This window comes from Melospiza melodia, chromosome 3 (assembly GCF_035770615.1).
Source record: "Melospiza melodia melodia isolate bMelMel2 chromosome 3, bMelMel2.pri, whole genome shotgun sequence".
Taxonomy (NCBI): Eukaryota; Metazoa; Chordata; class Aves; order Passeriformes; family Passerellidae; genus Melospiza; species Melospiza melodia.
Window position 1 is genome coordinate 124,186,048 of NC_086196.1, and position 21,882 is coordinate 124,207,929.

At 35.4% G+C, this 21,882-nt stretch overlaps 1 protein-coding gene across 1 annotated transcript in view; it reads left to right on the forward strand.

Moving 5' to 3' along the window:
- EYS (eyes shut homolog) overlaps positions 1-21,882 on the forward strand; it is a 700,592-nt gene that overhangs the window by 288,608 nt on the left and 390,102 nt on the right. The window contains exons 27-29 of the mRNA XM_063152992.1: positions 6,294-6,465; positions 6,996-7,074; positions 19,775-19,974. Of these exons, the coding sequence (XP_063009062.1) occupies positions 6,294-6,465; positions 6,996-7,074; positions 19,775-19,974 (451 nt within the window). The remainder of the gene's footprint in view (positions 1-6,293; positions 6,466-6,995; positions 7,075-19,774; positions 19,975-21,882) is intronic.

Here is a 21,882-nt window from a genome sequence, read left to right on the forward strand (position 1 = left end):
CACACTGGAGAGATGGACCTGAGGGAACCTCATGAAGTTTAGCAAGGTCAAGTGCAAGGTCTTGCATGTGGGTCTGGACAATCCCAAACTGGAACTGTTTGACAAGGAAGTCAGGTCAACATGGCACTTGCAGCCCAGAAAGCCACCCATATTGTGGACTGCAGCAAAAGCAATGTGCCCAGCAGGTTAAGGGAGGTGATTTTCCCTCTCTGCTTTACTCCTGGAAACACCCACCTCTGTCTAGCTCAGGTGTCCCAGCATAAGAACAACACAGACCCTTTGGAATAAGTCCAGAAGAGGGTAACGAAAAAGGGTGATAGGATTGGAACACCTCTCCTGTAGAGACAGACCAAAAAGTTTGGCGCTGTTAAGCCTGAAGAAGAGAAACGTTATAGCGGCCTTCAAGTGTGTACAGGGGGGCTGTGAGAAACCTACAGAGGGACTCTTTAAAAATGTCACGTAATGATAGAACAAGGGGGAACGGTTATAAGCTAAAAGAGGAAGCTGTGTCTGTCATGAGGCAATCCCTGGTCTCTTCTCACAGAAGGTGCCTTGCAGCCCTTCCATCAACACTTTCTCACCTTCAGTCATTATTAAAAATAAGATTTCAGTGGCTAAAATAGAATGTGTGTTAAAGTGAGCTAAACAAATTCAAAATCCCTGTTCAAATGGCCAATTACTGGCTATCATCCAAAAGATGCCAAAAAATGACTAAGTACCATGAAGTCACTGATTTCAGTCATTTCTGCAGAGCAGTAATTATTCCTTAGCTTTAAATAGTTATTCTGTTAAGCACAGATCTCTCTTTCTTATCTTCCCTATGAGATGAGTACAAACTGTCATTTGGAAGTGACTAAGTGTGTACTTAAGTTATATGGTAAATGAAGTCAAAATCTTAGCTTAAATAACTCAGCTTGTATTTAATCTTTTACGTCAGTTTTGAGGCCCAGTCTTCCTTATCATCAACCTCAGACCCGGCTGTTCCTCTTATCTATGTGACAATGGAAACTGCTCCATTTTTCATACAATGGGTTCACCCAACAAAAAAGTCCCACAAAACCTAATCAGTTAAAAGGGAGAGAAGTTTACTTTGTCTTTTTGACCTTCCCAGCTGCTTTTACAGCTTTGTACTGCCAGTCAGCTCTGGTAGTGATTGCATCTGCACTCCTGAAGCCTCATGGCGTTTCTTGCTGTGGATATCTAGTGGAAGAAGGGTAACTACACTTCTAACTGAAGTGACCACTTATTTAGTCAGATAGGAGGAATGTAATGGCATGCTCCTTGAGATGTTAAAGAAAGAGGCAGCTTACATATAAAGAGGCCAAAAGACTGGCCCACTGAGAGCAAATTCAACATGCAGAATGACAGATCTTCATTTCTGTACTTAATGTAGAGTTTGTGGTGTCTGTCTTTTAGTTTTAATATTAGAGTATTTACATATGTTTGGGGAACTTTAGAAAAACTTTAGGTTTGGTGAACACACCATAAGAATGGCACAAATTTGCTTCATGCATTTTTCTGAGATGAGCTATAATGTCTGTGCTGTATTCTGATTGGTGAGGAAAGGAGGGGACACTTTTGCTGGACTTGTTGAGCTTGACCACTATTCAGGAAAGATGTCCTAGGCCAGAAAGAACCTAGAACAGTAAGGTGTAATCTCATTGAGTATTTGGCCTGAAGCGACAAATCGGGACTGCTCACTGTCTCTCCTGGGAGCCAAGGTCAGGACACAAACATTCTTTTTCCTCTCAAAGTGACTTCTGGCTTACTAAGAAGAGCCTTAAGACATACTTTATACAGTTAAGTCTTAGTATGGTAGCAGCTTTGCTTCTTTGCTGCTCCTCCTTGTTCATGAAAGAGTGTTCAAGAAGGTATGGCAAACAGGATGAATAAGAAACACCTGACTGAGCTCAGATGCAGAGAAGCAGCACACATTCAGTGAAAGGAGCAAGCACGAGCTACTTAGGAGGAATAGCCCAAGTTTGTAGAATTGGAATTAGGAAAGGAAAAGGTACACTAGAGCTGAGAATAGGGAAAATGTGCGATGCCATAAGAAAGCCTTTTATATACGTTGGGAGCAGAAGGAAGGACAACAAAAAAGTGGACCTATTTCTCAGTGGGCTGGGGGACCTTGTGACAAAATGCATGGAAGAATCTGCGGCATGCAAAGCTTTCTTCAGGTTTTATGACTAAAGATCAGACTTAAGCCTTCCAGTGTTCTAAGCTTTGTGGTAGAGTTGACGATATTCCTTTTTTAACAGGCCTCCTGATAGAATATGATCAATTAACAACGATCAAATTTTTGCCAATCTAGTTGTCCACCCTTCCAGACTATAAAGTCCTAACTTGTGTACAGGAATATTGTGGGAGACAGTGTCAAAGCCATGCTAAAATCATGATAAGTGACATACACTCCTAGGAGCTCCAGAGCTGTTAGAGTTGTTCCCTAACTATTACTGCTAACTAGGAGAGACTTTGTACTTTTCACAAAGTGAAAAGTGTAACTTTGGAGGGATCTTTGAATGTATTTAAGTATGTCATTGTGCATGCTTTAAAGGAGTTTATTTTGTAAGAGTTACAAAGACCCAGGGGATTGAAATCTCAATTTCCACATAAATTGCTCTGCTACAAACACTGAGACAAGGGAACATTTAAGAGGCTCTAATGTGAGAACACCACAAAGGAACACTACATTTCATAATGCCAGTCTATTCTTCTGTGACTCCATAATATTTCTTTGAGCTTTCTGTAAGTTGCAAATGTATTTAATATCCTTCATATTAAATTATTGTAGCATTTAGAAAATAAAATATTTTAAATTATATAAGAATATTTCAATAACTATTTCTCATGCTGCATTTTGTTTTACTGTGGACTGAAAAATTCTTGACTGGTTTTAGCCAGGACAGGGTTAATTTTCGTAATAGCTAGAAAGGGGTATGACTAGGGCTGGGAGGCTATTCTATACCACTTCAGGTCATTGTTGGGAGCAGGAGGAAAGGGAGTCTCCCCTCTGGGGAGAGGGGGTCCTTCCAGTCAAGAAAACCTGCTGGGGAAAACTGTCCAGTATTTATTTATTTTAATGGGCTTTCCATGTAAATTTTTTAAATTGATGTTGTTGTTATTGTTAATTTCCTTATCTCATTGTTCTTTCCAATAAATTTTTCTTGTCTCAACTCTTGATCTTTGCCTTTTGTGCCTCCATTTGGAGGGGGGGAAGGGAAGAGGCAGCATGGTTCTAATGCCAGCACTGAATTGGGAAATATGGTTCCTAACCCACAACAACGTGGAACTAGTTAGAAAGAAAGAAACAAATTAATCAGATATAACTAGTAAGATAGAAACAAGGAATTCATCACTTAAGAACCTGTGGATGTTTCAGTCGTTCACAGCAATAAATATCTAAAGCAATGAATGCTGGTTTCACTTTGCAGAACACAGCATGCTATATGTTAAAACATGTCCTATAAAGATGAGCTTCTTATTCCCAAAAAATATGTGCCATGATAGCATCTTTTTGGATTTATATGGGAGAGGTTGAATTTAACCAGATTTTTATTAAAGAGTGCAAAAAAATTACAAGGGTATAATAAAATACATTCTAGTCACAAGTAATTTTTCATATACCATCATCACAAACTTGTTGCATTTTCATTTGCCTCCTTGTATCCACATCATACTTCCGATCCTATGCATTTTGCCATTGACTAGGTTACTGGATCAAGCTGTACAGGGGAAATTTCATTCTTGAATCAGAATAAATCAAGTTGGACAGGTCCTTCTGAGGTCTCTAGTCCAATTGCTTGCTGAAATCAGTTTTAGCTATGGGGTCAGACAAGGATGCTCAAGTCTTTGTCCAGTTGGATCTGGAAAACCTCCAAGAACAGAACAGTTCTTATCTCTGACAGAATATTTAAACTGTAATGTGAATAATACATTGCTTTACTCATAGTAAATGTGATTTCTTGTATTCCAAGAAGAGAAAGAGAAGTTGAATTTTTAGCTGAACAGCAAACTTTGTCTTTTATTGTCATTTGACTCTAAAAAATGCATAAAAATGCTTCTTTTTTAAATAAGACCATTATATACAACATAAAACATGCCTAATGGAGAAGAAAATGAAAACTACTACTACTACTAATGATAATAGTAATAATAATAATAGGTATATAATTTTAATATTAGTGTATCCTGGAGGCATTCATGTTATAGAGTGATTTGGAATTAAATATTAATAATTTTTTTACACAAAGCTATACTTACATTGTTTTAGAGTGGTGACAGAACATTTTTTTCTTTATGCCTTTAACACATAGTACAACTCTTCAAATTTACCTTATTTCAATTTTATTTTACATGTCATTTTATATCATAATGTTAAAATAATAAAAAATTACTATACTGGATAAAACATATTTTTATCTGTAAGATATGTGAGTGTGTTTATACTAATATATGAAATACAGGAAATATATACATATTATATTCATACTATATATTAATACATATTATATTCAGTGCAACATATCAATACAATTCTTTTCTCCAGATTGAACTGCATTTGTTCAAATGAGAAATGCATTGTTTCTTAGAAATTTGTCTTTCACTTACAAGTTTTCAGTTATCTTTCAGTTTTAAAAGTTTTCCTCAAATCAGTATCATATTCCTTCAAACAAAGAGAAGAACAAAATCATGATCCAATCTAAAGTTTAAATATCTAAATAACTTTATAAGATGCATGTGATATTTTTATATTTTATCCTTCTGGTTCTTGTATTCACTTTTCAATTAAATGGGAAAATATACTTCTCAAGAGCCACGCATATATATCCAAGGTCCCTAATTGATATTTAATGAAAAGAAAGGTTGTCAAAGTTTCAAACTGAGGAAATTAAAGTTTTTAATTGTTTTAATTATTTTGTTTCCTGTGGTCTAATCTTATCTTGCAAAGTTCTCTGTAGTGGATATCAAACCTTGTCGAAACAAAGAAAAAGATACTTCAAAATAGGTGGCAACCTTTCAAATTTACTGCAGTCCAATCAGCACCAATTGAATTTGACTTGATATATGTGAAATAATTGCCTGAAATAAGTCTATTACTGACACAAAGTACAATATAAATAGAAAATCTAAATCTCTGGTATTAGTCACTAAGTTATAATAAATCTTACTTAAGATGAAATCAACAAAAACAAGCTCAGTGACCTTTTCAGCCTAGTTTTCCTTGCACAACTCATAGAAAGTTTTCTTAACAGATTATTCATTACAGTCTGAATGAGACAATGCTAAAATGATGTTGAAAGGATGTTATGCCTTTCACAAGATTAATGTCAATGTGACAAAGTGACTACTTGTTCTTTGCAGTCAGTTACTATTTTTAAGTACTTTTTTATATTTGTAAGAAATTATTTAACAAATAATACATTTTCTTTCTGTAACTAGAATATGCTCTGCAATATACTTTTTAGTATTTCTGCTCATATTTATTTGTTAATTTTCATTTTTTAGATTTATGCTACAGATTTTTTGTTAATATACATAATTGACTTCATTATTGGTTATTAAAACGATAAACTTATTGATTGCTCTTTTGATTCACACCTTTCATTCCTAAAATCTCATAGAATGGTCACAAGTAGTTTTCAATAGTCTTTTAATATTTGATGCCAAAATTGAGTTGAACAAGGGAACGAGGTGCTGCTGAGCAATTCTGAAAGGAATCTCTCCTTTTCTCTCAGTTCTTTCTATTTTCAAAAAGATACAAAATTTTCAGTTACTGGCAAAAGACCAACTTTCTTTTTTTCTGTACCATGTGTAAATTAGTATAGCATGCTAATTTATTATTCTTTTCAATATTCTTTTTGAGTATATTCTCAGCAATCAATTGCTTTTTTATCATGCATTTGTTTTTCTTTTCCAGGTAGAAAACATTTAACTTTATTGCTGCATAAAATTCTGTGTTCTTCCTTTTTGTCTTTTCAAACAATTCAATTCTCATCAATTGGTAACTTGAATTTTTAATCTTCTCAAGTAGCACTCAAATATCAGATATCAATCAGATGTCATCAATTTATAGTTCTCATTTTTAATTATGTATGTCAATATAACCATCCTTTTGCTATTTACACAATAGGAAATTACACATGGATATTTTTTATTGATGAATATCGTGAACTATATGAACAATCTATGTAAATAAAAGCAATTATGTGGAAATATTGATATTAATAAATATAATGTTAGTTTGAGTTTAGAATTTAAAACTTAGTTGCATTTTCTGGATTTTTAAACAGGTGATAGGTGTGAAGTAAATATAGATGAATGTATGTCTTCTCCTTGCCTCAACAATGGAAGTTGCATTGATGGCATCAGTTCCTACAAGTGTCACTGTAAGAGAGGTTTCATCGGAACAAACTGTGAGATAAATGTTAATGAATGCTCACCAAATCCTTGTCTTCATGGAAGGTGCCTATTCTTATTTAACAATTATTATCTCCATGATAATGTACCTAACTAACAATATTCAAGACTTAATGATATGGGATGTTTGATAAATATACTTTTAATTTTGTTCTTTCATAAAGTAAGAGTACAAGCACACTTAAAGATGACAGATGTTGCCTGCTTAATCTAATTTAATATAGTGACATTATCTCAATTTCTCCTGCATTTTTGTTCATTACTATAACTAGTATTCAGTAAGTGGGGATTAATTAGTGTTTAATATACTTAAGAGAAAATCTTTAGCTGTTACATGCCAACAGTTGAAATGAGAAGATGTGTCCTAATGTGACAATCAAAATCCTTACAAAATGCCTAAGCACCCACAGTAGGCACATTTGAAATCCATTATAAAACTATTGAAAAGTACTGTATACTATGTATTACAGTAGGTTACATCAGACCACTACTTTGAAATGCATGGAATGATACTACTAGTGCTATATCTGGAACTAAATAAGTAAAGAGCTAAATAACACTCTTCTGTATTTCAGATGCATAGATCTCATTGATGGGTATCAATGCTCTTGTGAACCTGGATGGACCAGCTCAAGATGTGAGATAAATATTAATGTATGTTTTCAAAATGTTTTTTTAATTATAGGGGAAAGGGTAAAATGCTGTTGAAACTCATTTTTTATTTAGTTAACCTCTGAAGTCAGTATATCGAAAACGTATGACAGAAATTCAGATATTTAAAATCCATTCTGAAAAGTGCATTACTTTTTGCTTACATGACAGTGCATTACAAAAGACCATTAAAAAATGTCAAAAGAAGTTTAAAGGTGAAATGTGAATGATAAATCTGGAAAGCCACAGCAAACTAAGCCAACATTACCTGAATATCCTTTGTCCCTCAGTTTGGGATGAAGAGTATAATTACCTAATTTGTGTGTTTGAGTCTTATTTGCTGTAGTTTAGCTGCAAATTTGAATAGTAAACCTCAAGGTACAATGTTCTACACTGAAAGTTGCCATGGTTTGTCTTTAAATTTCAAAAACCATGAAATAATAGAATTCTATGGTACAAAACTATGGAGTACTAAATACGCTGCCCACTTAGTCCTCTGAAGGTCATTAATAGTTTTATTGTTCTCATGCGGAATGGCTGTGGTCAAGAAGGGATCCATATATATAAGTCTGTGCTGTGGAGATTCCCATGGTCAGCAAACCAATTTATAGAAGGTGACTACATCTGGCAGAACAAATGAACAGAGTTTACAATACTGACTACTCTTTGCAGAAAGTATTGAATAGATTTAGACTTTTTAAAGTTTTCTGCCAAATGGAGTTTAATATGATCTTGGATATGATCCTTTTAAATGCATTTGATCTCATGAGAAAATCAGGCATGAGAAAGTTTGGTATGAACCTTCCTTCAGCCTATCTGGCTTCTAATATTGCGCTACTGAATTGTCAAAAAACATTCCAAAATATTACAAAACTTTCTTTTTAACTTATGCATTAATGCAGGAACTTTTCATAATATATTTACAGCTTAAATTACTAAATAACTAAAAATGTGTCATATTACATAAAGGAAGTATGGTCCATAATTTTTCTGTTGAAAATCCAAGCCTCACATAAGGTGTAATTCCAGCTGGTATATTAGCTTCTAAACTCTTTTACAGAAAGAAAAAGCCAGAAAATAAGTAATCCAGCTCTATAGAATACTCATCATGATACAATAAGAAATGATATTGCAAATCTGTATGTTTATCAGCTGTTGCAAATTCTAATACAAAATACCCTTGGGTAATATTTTCTCCTGAACATCCATGATTTACACTTTTCTCCATTTGAAGAGAACAAGAGATTAAATGACCTGTAGACAACATCATAAAATTATATTCAAAAGATAATCATATTTCATAGCGAGATGTTTGAAAATGCATAGACAGAAACTCATAGGAAGAGAAAATATACATATACCTTTGACAGATAGGTCTGTCAGAGTAACAACTTCATTTTCTGATAGTCTTTCAATTTGCGTGCGGTATGATTCCCAGATTACACTATGCTGCAAATGTCATATTTTAAAGGTTCTATCATTGCATTCCTGCTGCTCAGACATATATCATACCAATGCAAGTCTTACAGTGATCAGCTAGCCTTTCTGACTATGTAAGGGTATGCTTATCACAGTAATCATAGTAGGCTTATGCTCTGTATTTGTTTTTTTCTAGACTAGCTTCAGCCACTTCTTCATTTTCAAAAATAATCATTATTCAATCTGATAAATATATTTTTTTTTTTCCTTTAGTAACTTGAAGGTACATTTCTTTGTATTAAGGGCTATGCAATTTCATTTTGTGCAGGAGCCAAGGTTCTGTTTAGAAGGGGGTCTACAGGAGTGGCTTTTGTGAGAACAGACCAGGGACTGCACCATGGTGGAAACAATCCATTTGAGTCAGCTCCAGCCAACCAACTGCAGGGAAGAGTTGAGCCTCTCACTTAAGATGATGGCACCTTTGTAGAAACATATTTAAGAAAGAGCAGAAAACACTGTTCAGCAGACAAAGGAGGGAGGAGCGAAAGAATTGTGAGAAAAAATCAGGCAGTGTCCGAGGTCATTAAAGAAGGAGAAGGCAGAGGAACTCAGAATGCTGCAGCAGAGATTGTCGGAGCTGTAGCTCCTGAGGAGAATCATGGTGGAGCAGGTACTTGCCAGTGGTTCATGGAGAGAACCATGGTATTTTCCATGGTTCATGGAGCAGGTATTTGCCAGTGGTTCATGGAGAGAACCATGGTATTTGCCATGGTTCATGGAGCAGGTATTTGCCAGTGGTTCATGGAGAGAACCATGGTATTTGCCATGGTTCATGGAGCAGGTATTTGCCAGTGGTTCATGGAGAGAACCATGCCAGAGCAGGCATCAGCACTGCAGCCCACATAAGACCCCATGCTGCTACATGTGAATATGGCCTGAGATTGTTGCAGCCCACGGAGTGCCCCAACAGGAGCAGGCTCTAGGCAAGAACTGTGATGCACGGAGAGAAGTCCATGCAGGAGCAGTTTCCTTCTGCAGCACATAAAGAGGACCCACACTGAAGCAGGGGAAAAGTGGGAGAAAGAAGGAGCAGCAAAGAGGAGCTGGTGTGAACTAAGATCCCTCTCTCCTTATCCCATCTAAACTTTTCAGGGTGAAATGAGTAAGTTAAACACTTTAAAATAGAGGAGTGAAGATGAGCCTGGGAAGAAGTGGAGTGTGGATTTATGTTTTCTTTCTGTTTCTCACTGGTCTATTTGTAGTTGAACGTAAATTATTATTTTACCAATGTCAAGTCTGATTTGTTACAGTAAATGGTAAGTGATCTCTCTGTCCTTACCAATCTAGGAGTTTTGTCATCTTCTTTTCTTTCCTTGTCATGTAGGAGGAGGGAGAGTGAGAGAATGGCTGAGTGGTTTTTACAAGGTCAGCAACTAAGATGATTCAAATAACCAGTTTAAAAATAATATTTATTTGTATATATGTATTTCCCTAGGCATACTTGGATCTTCTTTCTTTACTTTTTTATCCTGAATTTTTTTTCTTTTTTACCCTGGATTTTTTCATCCTTGCCCATGTGGCTATAGAGTTTCAAGAAAATACACTTCAAAATTTTCTCTGATTGTCTAATACTTTTAGGTACAAAATAAGCACTATATATCTTTGTAGTTATAGCCTATAACTTTTGCATATCAATTATGGAGTGTGTATATTGGAACTTCCTTATCTACTACAGTTTTCATTGATGGAATTCACTCAAAAACAAGTAACAGTAAAAATATATGCACTATATGAATCAATTTCAATACACATAAATCCCTTTGACATTTGCATATTTTTTAAATTATGAAATGACTGTACATAATGGAAAATTGATCTTTCCTCTCTGATAAACATAGAATAATAATATGTGCAGTATTAGCAATTATGGTTAGTAATAGACATCGCTTCTTACTTTTTTTTGGCTTTTTTTTTCTTTGCTATGATGGATGAGACATGATTGACAGATGTGCTTCTTCCACGCTCAATTAAGATGGCTCATCCTGTCAAAAAATAAGCAAAAAGTGTTTTGAGTCTTTACACAGGAGAATATTCAGTTTGTTGTTGTTTTGGCTTGTATCTGGTAGAAAGCTGGGATCAGACCGTGTCCTGGATTTGTTTTATTTTATCTGGTTTTACTGATCTTTTATCTCTATTTTCATAAAAGATAGAAACAAGTGTAAATCAGGAAAATCAGCTAATTTTCCATATTAAAAACACCACAGCTTATGCACATGCAGAGCCTACTTCAAGTAAATAAATATTTATTCATCAGGACCAGCCAGATTGCACAAGACATGGGTATGTGCAGCATTGGTGGATGTACAAAGACCCTCAGATAAGGTGGACGCTTTTCATGTATCTCTGAGACTTTTTCACACTCCTGGATATTTTTACCTATTGCTATCCAGTTTAAAAAGCATTTGGTAAAGTAAGTAATTTCTTGAAATAAGCTAAACTAAGATTAACTTCACAAAAAAAAAAAAAAAAGTGGTTTATGCACAAGATGCAGATAGGTAAATCTAAGAGTAGGAAGAAAGAGAGATACCCACTTTATTCTGTAAAACACAATATCTGTAATTACAGACCCACAGGACAATTTCAGTGTGTGTAATACTTCAGAGACATGTGGCCATGACATAGGAAGGTTATTTTAAGTCAGAGTGACTGAATTAGAGAATCTTTTAAATAGAAAGTAATAGGGAAAATAGATCATATAGATTGGTGAAACAAAAAAATGGGTGAGACTCACAGGAATGTTGAAGAGGAGTTTCACCCCCAAAGTGCTAAGCCCTCTGAGGGCATTCAACTGACAGCCATTTTTATAGTCTATGACATGAGAAAATCCTATCAACTGATATCATAGTAGGATGTTGCATCACAGACACTCTAGCAACAGAGTTAATCCTAAACCCCAGGAATATTAAATTATTATATTCAGTTTCAGGAAAATAAACTTTGCAATAATGAGGCCCACAAGCATATTAACAGCTATTAAACAAATAATGTTAAAAGCCCAGATAAAATGCATGCTATAGCTGAAGAAGGCAAAATGGTTCAAAGCCCCTGACTGACTTAAGAAGGAAACTTAAGACTGTCACAAGGAAAAAAATGGCATTTTAATAAATGGAGAGCTTGTCTATATAGAAAAAATAGAAAAGTTTTCAAAACATATTAATTCAAATGTTGGCAGGAACTTCAAAAACCTAAAGAAAAATTTGAACGTGTCTTTTAAAGAGCACTCTAACCTATAAAAATTTATTTACATCTATCAAAGTCTGGAAGCAGGGAAGAGGTGGGAATGCTTGATGGTGAAAGTGCAAAATGTGCACTCAAACAGGGTTTGAGAGAAGCCTAGTGAATTCTTTGTATTTGACAAAGGCCAGAAGGACCTCACAGAATGGAAAGAGGGAAAAGGTGGCAGATAAGCTTCAGTGTAAAGTAATACTCCAGGGAGAAATAGCCTCATACAACTGAATTCAACCATCAGGAAATTCAGGAAAGAAGATTTGGAACAATTATTGACAGTTCTCTGAAGTCATTGTCTCAATCTACAGTCACAGCAAAGCATAGCAAAAAGTCTTGCTGGGCATGATCAGGAAAAGTATGAGGAACAAGGCAGAGGACATGATTTCCCTGCTACATAAAACCAAGGTGGGCTCATACATTGGTTATTGTGCACAGTTTTGGACCTTGTATCTTAAGGAGAGTTAGAGAAGCTACAGAGAGTAACAAATATCATGTGAATTGCCTAGCCTACATATAAGGAGATATTTAAAGGCCTAAAAATGTTCCCTTTAAAGAGGCGAAATTGGAAGGAAATGTAATTAAGATTTAGAAAATTGTTGCAGAGGAAGACAAATGGAAAATCACTTCCCTAAATTCTGTAGTGAGGAACACACACTCGGGGGACATGATAAAAATAAACAGAGAAATACCTGGAAGAATCCAGACTACTTTCTTTCAGAGAAAGCAGAGAACACCTAGAACTTCCTTCCCCAATGGCTAGGGAGTCAGGTCATCTCTTAGTAGGTTAAGAAAAATTAGGCATGTCACAGACACCATATTCATAAGTGAATGATCAATGAATCAGTCCGGGAAATACAGTTTATCATGTCGTATTAGACATTTCTGCTTGCTAAAGGGAGGATGCATGGGACACAGATTTTGCTAAAGTGGCTTTCCCTCTATCCCTACTATAGACAGAATATTGGGGCAGACAGGGCAGTGGTCTGATCCAGTATGACCCTGCTTTCTATTATTGTCTCAAAATTAGATTTATTTTTATTATTTTTTTCTCTTCTCCTTGTGCTCCTAACAAAATAATTTCAAGGCAAAAACCCCCCATTCTTATAATTTTGAACTCCTTTTGAATTATTTTGGATAAAACCAACTTTCTGAAAGGTGAACCCAAGTTTTCTCTGTTCAGTTCTCAAGATATTTTATATATATTCAATCAACCAAAAGTAAAAGTTAAAAAGTTTTGGGAAGAAAATTATTAAACAAAATGAATACATGATTATATTAACTGCAAAAAATAGTGTAATAATTTTACCTAATAGAAAAGTACACTTTATGTATAGTTTTGTTAAGCATCAAATAGAAATATATCTGGATCAGTCATTGAAAGGTCTCAATATAAATCTCATGCTTTTCTATGGCATCAGTACTATTGAGATTTTACCCACTGTAAAATTATTTTTTCAAAATCTGGATTCAGCATGCATTAAAACCATATGCATATTATATTCTGTATGTAAAAAACTTTGTTTTAAAACATGAATTAGCTTCTAAGGCATTTATTTACAGCCTTTTTTACTCTCTCCATCTTTTATTTTTTTATTTCATTCTAAACCCTTAGCCACGTGGCTCTTGCTTATTAAAAAGCCTTCAATTTTGACCTGAGAATAGTGTTGTCCTATCATTAAATGAATGGAAGCATGCCTCTTGAAAGCATCTTTCTTTTGTGGTGCAATATATGACTTTAAATTCCTTTCTTGTCCCTTTCTTTTCTCCCCTTACCTCCCCCTCTAATCACGATAGTGGATTTGAATTAGTTCTCAAAAGAATTATTCCACTTTATAATTACCTTTTTGATACACAGCAAAACTTCACTTAAATAAAAATAAGTTTACACTTCACAATTTTTTGCATTGAATCTCTTTTATAGAAATAGATTTGAAAGATTAGTTAGAAATATTTTTTTATTTCTAATCAGCATTTCCAAGGCAATATAATGGAGTAATGGAAAATAGTCCTTTCTGCTGGAAAATTTAAAAAAAATCCTAGCTTCCAAAATGCACTACTAGATTTTTTTTCTTTTAAGAAACAGTTTTGAACAGACATATTGTTTGCCAAAATGTGTTACCTTAGAACTTTTTCAAGCTATGGATTGTGAATTTGGAAATAATATAATGAAATATGTAGAAAGTTGGGCTTTCTTAGACAGGATAACCTCACTCCCAAAGACAGATGTCAGTGTGGACCCACAGATTTGGATATGGAAGTAGCATGCCTTGAGCCTTGAGCAAAGTGCCTTTCTAGGTCACTTGTTAAGAGTCCAGATTTCAGAACAATTCCCTGCCAGAAGAACAAGTGAACTGTGCCATGCCAAGGTGGACTCTCTTAAGGGACAGTCATTTTCTTCCCAGTGCAAACAAGATTTACTACACCATGACATTCAGAGAACAGGAAACACCGAGAAGAAATAATAAATTATTGCACTCTAATAAATGTAGCAGATTTTGTATGACATCGTTTGAACTAAGAATTCTTAATAAAATCCAGCCTTATAAGAGCTGCATAACTAGAAATCTTAATATTCTTTCCCTTTTTTCCTTGATTGTTAAATTGCCATGCTATGCTAGAAAAATCAATAAGTACTTATACTTACTGTAAACATAGTTTAGTAAAAATAAATCCGGAAAATCACCATTCTGTGCTCCTGTTAGAAGTATGTATTTTCCATTCACTTACATCTCCATGGAAATTAATACTTGTATTTAACTTTTATTTGCCTGAAGCATATGTTTTAGAGATGCCTCAAGCCTTTATTTTAAAACATAATGAGGTGGAAGATCAACATTTAGCAGTTTTATAGCAACTTATTCTCAGTAGTCAAGTTGAACCTTTTCTCTTGCTGGATATATCTGGATTTGGGGAATTCTGGTGGTTATTTTTGTAGTAACTATCTCTGGGAGTTAAATACTCAGTTTATAATAGTTCTTGTGAAAATAACTGTGCACTGCCTTTATCTCTCTCTCAATTTTTTTGTTGATTATGTAAACCTGAGAACACTCATGGAGCCATCAAGAATTCTGGAACTTCTGGAACTTACAGCAAAGAATTCACATTGATTATTGCTTTTAATAGCTAGAAACAGATCTATAATCCATAAATTTGTCTAATAATTTTTAACCCTTATATACTATGTTTTCAGCATTATCATGTGAAAAATATATATATGATGTAATAATTGTTTTGAAAAAAATTCTATCCTAAAAATTCTGTTAAATGTTACTTAGATTTAACTTACTGTGAAGTATTTTAGCTAGTACTTAAGTCATGTTATAGTTTACATTTTTTGACATGCTTTGTAGTAAACAGATTCTAGAACTTGACACAATGTCTCAGTTTCCACTAACCATAAAAAGAGAAATAATCATCTGTCTTGGTAAGTCATAGTGTTAGTTACGGTTCCATCTCCGAACAGTTAAGGATAGAATTAGGAATTTATTCCAAAGTATTCCCATGAGAGTTCATGTTGATAGCTTGTCCATTACAATTTTTAAATCTTTTCCAAGTTCATTGCCTGTTAACAACATGTAAACTCAAAGGATCCCATGTGAGGTCAAAATGGAGAAAGTCCGTGCTTCACAGAAAAAACCGACAAACTCAGAATAAGAAACTCCTACTGAAAGGTACCCCTCCTGCTTTACTCCTAGGAGATCAGATGTAAGAAAATTCAAAAGATATTTGGATGAGAATAAAGTGTGTCAGACAAGTGAAGACTTGATAAAAACTCTATACAAATAATTACAATTGCATAATTTTTATATTATTAAATAATTTCTTTTCTTTGCATTGAACCTTATGAAAGCCATCTATGTTTTGAAAGATGAGCTGGGAAGGGGAGCATTGGTATGCTGAAAAGTGTTAGTACTGGACGTGCCTTATACATGTGAGGAAGGTTTGGCAATAAGCAGAGCACCTCAGCTGAAGTCAATAAGGTTGGGGCATTTTGGGATATTTTGGTAACAGTGCAAGCAGCAAAACCCTTCAGAACAAGAATAAGAGAAGGTAGGCTCTCGGGAGCAGTTTCTGTCCTGGTTTCCTTGTCTGTATGTGGCTGTAGCTCTGGTTTGACTGAAGCTGCCCTTGAATAGAACAAACAAAACAGAAAGGGGAAAAGGGCAATGATGGCCACAGGAAAGCTAGGCATCACAGCAGCGTTTGGACAGGTTACTTGCTCTGACAGGACAAAAAAAAAAAGTTTTACAGCCTACGAATACCCAGGTATGGTGAGTTCCCTTTGTCTGGCTGCCACACATCCACACAGTCACTCCTGCATTCCTCCACCTAATTGAGAGAGAGAGAGGAAATAAGAAGAGAAGCTTGCAGGTCAAGATTAGGACTGGGAGATCAGTCATGGTCACCAATTATTGTCACTCAGCCCAGGAAAGAATAATTTAAATTACTGCTAATGAAAAACTAAAAGACTTTCTTTCCAACCTGCCAGAAAACATGTTTCTGCAGAGTCTCCTCTCAAGGGGCTGCAGCTCCTGACAGGATTATGGTCCAGCATGGGCTCTCCCATGGCCTGAAACCTCCTTCAGGGCGCATCTACCTGCTGGTCACACATGTGGCAGTGTGGATACCTGCTCCTGTGTGATCCTTTGAGGGCTAGAAGGTGCCGATCTGCTTCACAATGGTCTTCTTGAGGAACTTCCCAGGGATCCCTGGTGGACACTGCCTCCCTGTCCTTCTTCTCTGACCTTTCAAACTGCAAGGGGTTTTTCACACTTTTTCCCCACTCCTGTCTCTGATGCTTTTCCCGCACATTTTTGTACACTTTGTAATCACATTGCAGCTGTCCTGGCCTTGGGCTCAGCCACACCCCACACGTGGTGGGCGGTTGGATCCGGCTGGAACTGGCTGGAACTGGAACTGGCTGTGTCAGCCCCGGCCTCCTCTCACAGAGTGCCCCCCGCCACCCTGCAGCCCCCCACCCACTGCAAGCAAAACCTTGCCAACTGAATCTATTTTAACCGCTCTTTTAATCTGAGTTATCTCAGTTTCTTGTGTCAAACGAAGCCGTGTGCCAGGCCTGCAGCAGGGTGTTCTGCCTGGGCCGGAGCACGGTGGGGCGGTGAGGCCGGGTGGTGTACGAGACTGAAAGTCCCGTACAATGAGACTTTGAGTACTCTCAGAGGAAACGTAAAATGAAAGTAGGGCTTGAAAAAAAAGAAGAAATCTGAGAGAACAGACATTAAAAGGAGTACTGGACGTTTGTAGAAAGTCCCGAGGAAGGAAACAAGTTGGGGGCCAAAGCTGTCACTGTTATTGCCCCATGACCTCTCAGTGTTATGACTGCTCAGTGGGCTCTGGAAGTCACAGCATGTTCTCTCCTTTTTAAATGGAATAATTCTGCTGAGAAATCCAACTCAGAGCTGAAAGTAATTTTGTGTCTTCTGGGAGGAGTTTCATTTTGGTATTATTTTCTTTGTGGTGGCTTATTTTTGGTTGGCTGTTTTTTTGGGTTTTGGGTGCTTTTTGTGTGTGTGTGGCTTTGGTTCTTTTTTTTTTTAACATTTATTGCTAGCAAATTGTTGGTAGAAGTTGCACAAATTCTTAAGAGGTTTACTGTCAGATCAAGATTTTGTCTCTGGAGCTTAAAAATTATGCATTTTTAAATTCCTATTCAAATTAAAGTTCCATATTTAGGAAAGATTGAAAAGACCTCGTGAAAATAAGAAGTTACAAATTAAATAGAAACAAGTCGGTAATTGTGACACTCCTATATATCAACAAATTTGTGTTTTGGAAAAGCTAAAATGACCCATCTTTGTGAATGTTATTTTTGTAGTTTTCATTTTTCTTAGTTATTCAGAGGCAATTTTCCTTATCTGATCACTTCTAAGCAAGGAAAGATTAAAATTATGTATCATTAGGTTGGGAACTGGGCAGCTGAGGTGACCAAGAAAGTATTTTTCTCCTACTGTACTGAAGAAGAGAGGCAATGTTTCTAGGACTGTGAGTCCCAGTTGATGCTCCAATCTGGTATCTGTTTGGTTAGGGATCATAGTTAAGATTCAATCTCCTATTATGTAAAGGAAGACAAAATGAAATACCATTGGTGTTTCAATGAAGTTGTCTTCAGATAATCAGGGTAGCTGGGAATGTTCTGCAGAGCCAGCTATTATGATGTCATGCTGTACAATCAGTCTCTGGTGGGATCTAAGTAAGGCAAAACTTGGTAACAGTTGTCTTGCAATTCAATTTGTCATCTCATTTTCTTGTTCTTTAGACTAAAAAGCATTTGGTGGTAGTGTGGTAGCTCATCAATTTTATTCCAAAGTTATTTGTGGCATTTTTAGCATAGTTCTGCCTTCATGCTGACACAATTTTCTTGCATAAGTTAAGAGCAGGGCAGACTAGCATGTGTCTGGTAATAATGTACTCTGGTTTTTTGCAAGTCTAATGACAAAATTTTAACTGCAGCACATCAGAATGTACTGGAAAGTGATAGGTGTGATTTCTTTCCTACAAACTTTCTGATGCTTATCTTACTGTAAAATCTTAAAGCAATACATTTCACAGGAGAAAATAAGAGTTTTGTGTTGTTCAAAACTGGGTACAACTGTGATAGTGTAATGAACCAAAGCTGTGAACTTTGGGCTGAGGTTTGAATTTATCCTTAGTTACTTTGATGATTTCAGTATTTTTTGGAATTTAACTTTTGAATCATAATTAAGTAAAAATTTTATCCATTAATTAATGTAGATTTAATTTATTCTTCTAATGAGAATAAATAAATTTCGGGTCTGTAGTGTGGAATACAAGTAAATACAAATTAAGAAGATTGGACAAGCTAATGGAATAGAAAAAAATTCAGAGAGTTGGAACTAAGAATTGAGATTTTTTTTAAACAATACAGAACACTACTGTCTGCCAAAAAAAAAAGTGATTAATATAGCAAAAGATTACTTCTAGAACCTAGACACAAATTTTGGCAGTCTGAAGGGCTATCTCCATCTTCCTGTGGGATATATAATTCAATTAGCTTATGTAATGCTCACTAATAAATCATCCTATATACACCCAGCTGGAGAGCTTATAGGTAAATAAGTTGTTTTCTCACAATTCCCCATGGACATCTGCATTTACATTCTGTCAAAGCTACTGTATTACCTGCAGGAAATGTGAGTGCCCTTGGATATCCTTAAAGAATTAAACCTTCTAAAGTTACAGGAGTGTGAAAATAAATTTAAAATACTGGATTTAGCCAGGCTATTTGGGTTGCAGCTGCAAAATACAACTCCTTTGGGATATAGGTAAAAACTAGGTTTCTGTGATCAAGTACAAACACATATTTCTTGCACTGTCTGTTGCACTAACTAAACTCTCCTTTGTAATTCTGGAGAAATATTAACTTGCTGCTAATTTCTGTGGTTTAAATTTGATGATTTTTACATTAACCTTATCAGAGGAAATTGTTATTATGTGAACACATAAACATGTTTCTATTTGCAATATTAGGCATTAATTGATAATGAGAAAACATTTATTAGGAAATACTGATAAAAGGCTTGTGTGCATTCATTTATATAAGTAATTCTTTGCTCTGTCCATAATTGCCTTACTAATGTGTTTCTTTTACAGCAGTAGGCCCTAATGTAAAAAATTAGAAGGAATAATTGTAAGACTGTGGCTCAAAAACATGCTTGAAAAATTTAATCATGATTGGGATTGGATACTTTTGGTTGTAAGACTGCTTATATAAAGCTATATTTGCATCTCTGCAAGATTAATGAGTAGGAACAAGTATAGTGAGTGTGAGCTGTAATCAAAGCATCTCTATATAGCAAAAAATTGTATCAAATTAGAGACTTCTGTTTATCAGACAATAAAAACGTCCAATACTTTTTCTAATCTCCAGATTCAGTCTCTTGCACTTGTTGAGCTGAATGAGTAACTAATGTGTTTTAAAGGTGTGTAATCACTGTATTATTATTTCTCTTCTCAGGAATGTGAATCTGCTCCCTGCATTAACGGAGGTTCTTGTCAAGATGCCACCAATGCATTTGTTTGTGTTTGCCCAAGTGGCTACACTGGCAGGTTTTGTGAAGTGGATGTTGATGTTTGCAGAGAGTCCACACTGAGCTCAGTTCTTTGCTACAATGGAGGTGTATGTGTTGATGGACCTGGAAGAAGCTTTCATTGCAGGTTAGTATGAATGCTGTCATATAATTGCTTAAATTAATACACATTGACTTGTTAATATTTCAGGGCAGTACTGATACCATGTGCTCTATATGAACTCAAAGGGATTTAGTGTTCAATCTAGTGGTCAAAAATATTGTTATCTTAAACTATTCATTGCTTAACATCAGACTCTTATTTCTGAAAAGTTATCTTCTAGTGCTTTTCAGAATCATGTGTGGAAATGTCTAACATAAAGTGACCCTAAAATATTTAAAATCATTAAATTATTGTTATGTATGTACTCGTGTGTGATGGTGGTCACAAGGGTTTTCAGGTGAAGAGAGACAAGAATGTTGATTCCATAATCAGAAGGCTTGATTTATTATTTTATGATATATATATAACATTATAACTATACTAAAAAGAAATAGAAGGAAAAGTTCTCAGAAGGTTAGCTAAGCTAAGAATAGAAAAGAATGAATAACAAAGGTCTGTGTCCCGGCAGAGAGCGAGAGCAGCTCTGCTGTGAGTGGTCAGTAAATCCAAACATCCACAGGAGACCAATCACGGATCCAGCTGTTGCATTCCACAGCAGCAGATAACCATTGTTTACATTTGTTGCTGAAACTTCTCATCTTCAGCAGGAAAAAATCCTAAGAAAGGGTTTTAATGAAAAGATGTCTGTGACACTCGTATGTTTGAAACTCAAAGGGAAAATGAACTTGGAATCAAATTTAGATGAAAGGTAATTTACATGCTATGTGTGCACAGACACATATCAAAAACAACATCCTAAGATCCATCATCATTATTCTCCAGCTGTTAGACTTCTGCCTAAAAGCATGTAGTTTTATACCTTATATAGTTGTAATATAGTTTTAAAATTAGGCTACTTTATAAATTGTTTATATTACTATGTCAAATCTTTAGATCTAAGTCCCTTTTCAATTGCTACATTTGTAGAAATATTAAATACTAAGAACTTATTTTATAAGCATTCTTAAGAGAGAAACTAGATATCTACTGCTGTAAATTTAAATATTCTAGATCCCTCTGAGTACCTTACTCCAGTGAATCAACTGCAGCACTCAGCTTGGTTTCATAGGCAAACTGGCTGACCGTGCCCTTAATCCCCCAATCTATGTCATTGATGAAGATATTAAATAGTGTTTATATCCTGACAACTCAAAAAATATTATTACTTAGCTTAGACCTTTCAATACGTGCTAAAGTAATTCACACTCTCTTGATTCTGCAATGGGCTACTACCTGCACGAAGACTTCTCTTGGCACTCCGATGCCTCATAACCTGTTTTGCTCATTATTGCTTGATGGCCATTTTGAAAATTCAATCTTGTGCATTCTCTTGTTTCTTCTTTTCTAGCTCATTATCACTCTAGGCTCCTTTTTTCAAGCTTAAGTATGCAGCACCCTTTCATCTTTCACAGACGAATCCTCTGATTTACATTGTTTATATTTCTTTCCTCTTCTGCACGAGATTTTACACCAAACAATGTAAGAATATTTACCTTGTACTTGCTTCTGAGCCCAGCATTAACCATCAGGAGGACTTCATGAAACCGGATTCAGGGAACTTGAAAGGAATTATAATCATAATTTTTAGTGCTGCCAATATTACAAAGGTTTTATGAGTGTTATAATAGTACAGTAAGGTAGGTTGATGTAAGATATGGTTGTGATCCCACAACAAGAAGCGACATATTTGACATAAGTCTCCTCTGAGGGGGTCCAGGGAAAGGACTTTTTTCAGCTGATTTCCTTTCCTATATTGATATGCTTCAGAAAACAGACATAATTCCCTTTCTTCATTAGGTGCTACAATTCCAAATACTGTCTACAAATAGAAGTAAGAAACATAAAAAGATCATAAAGACAGGTTTGCTACTGTGCTGTGAATGTTACAGTATG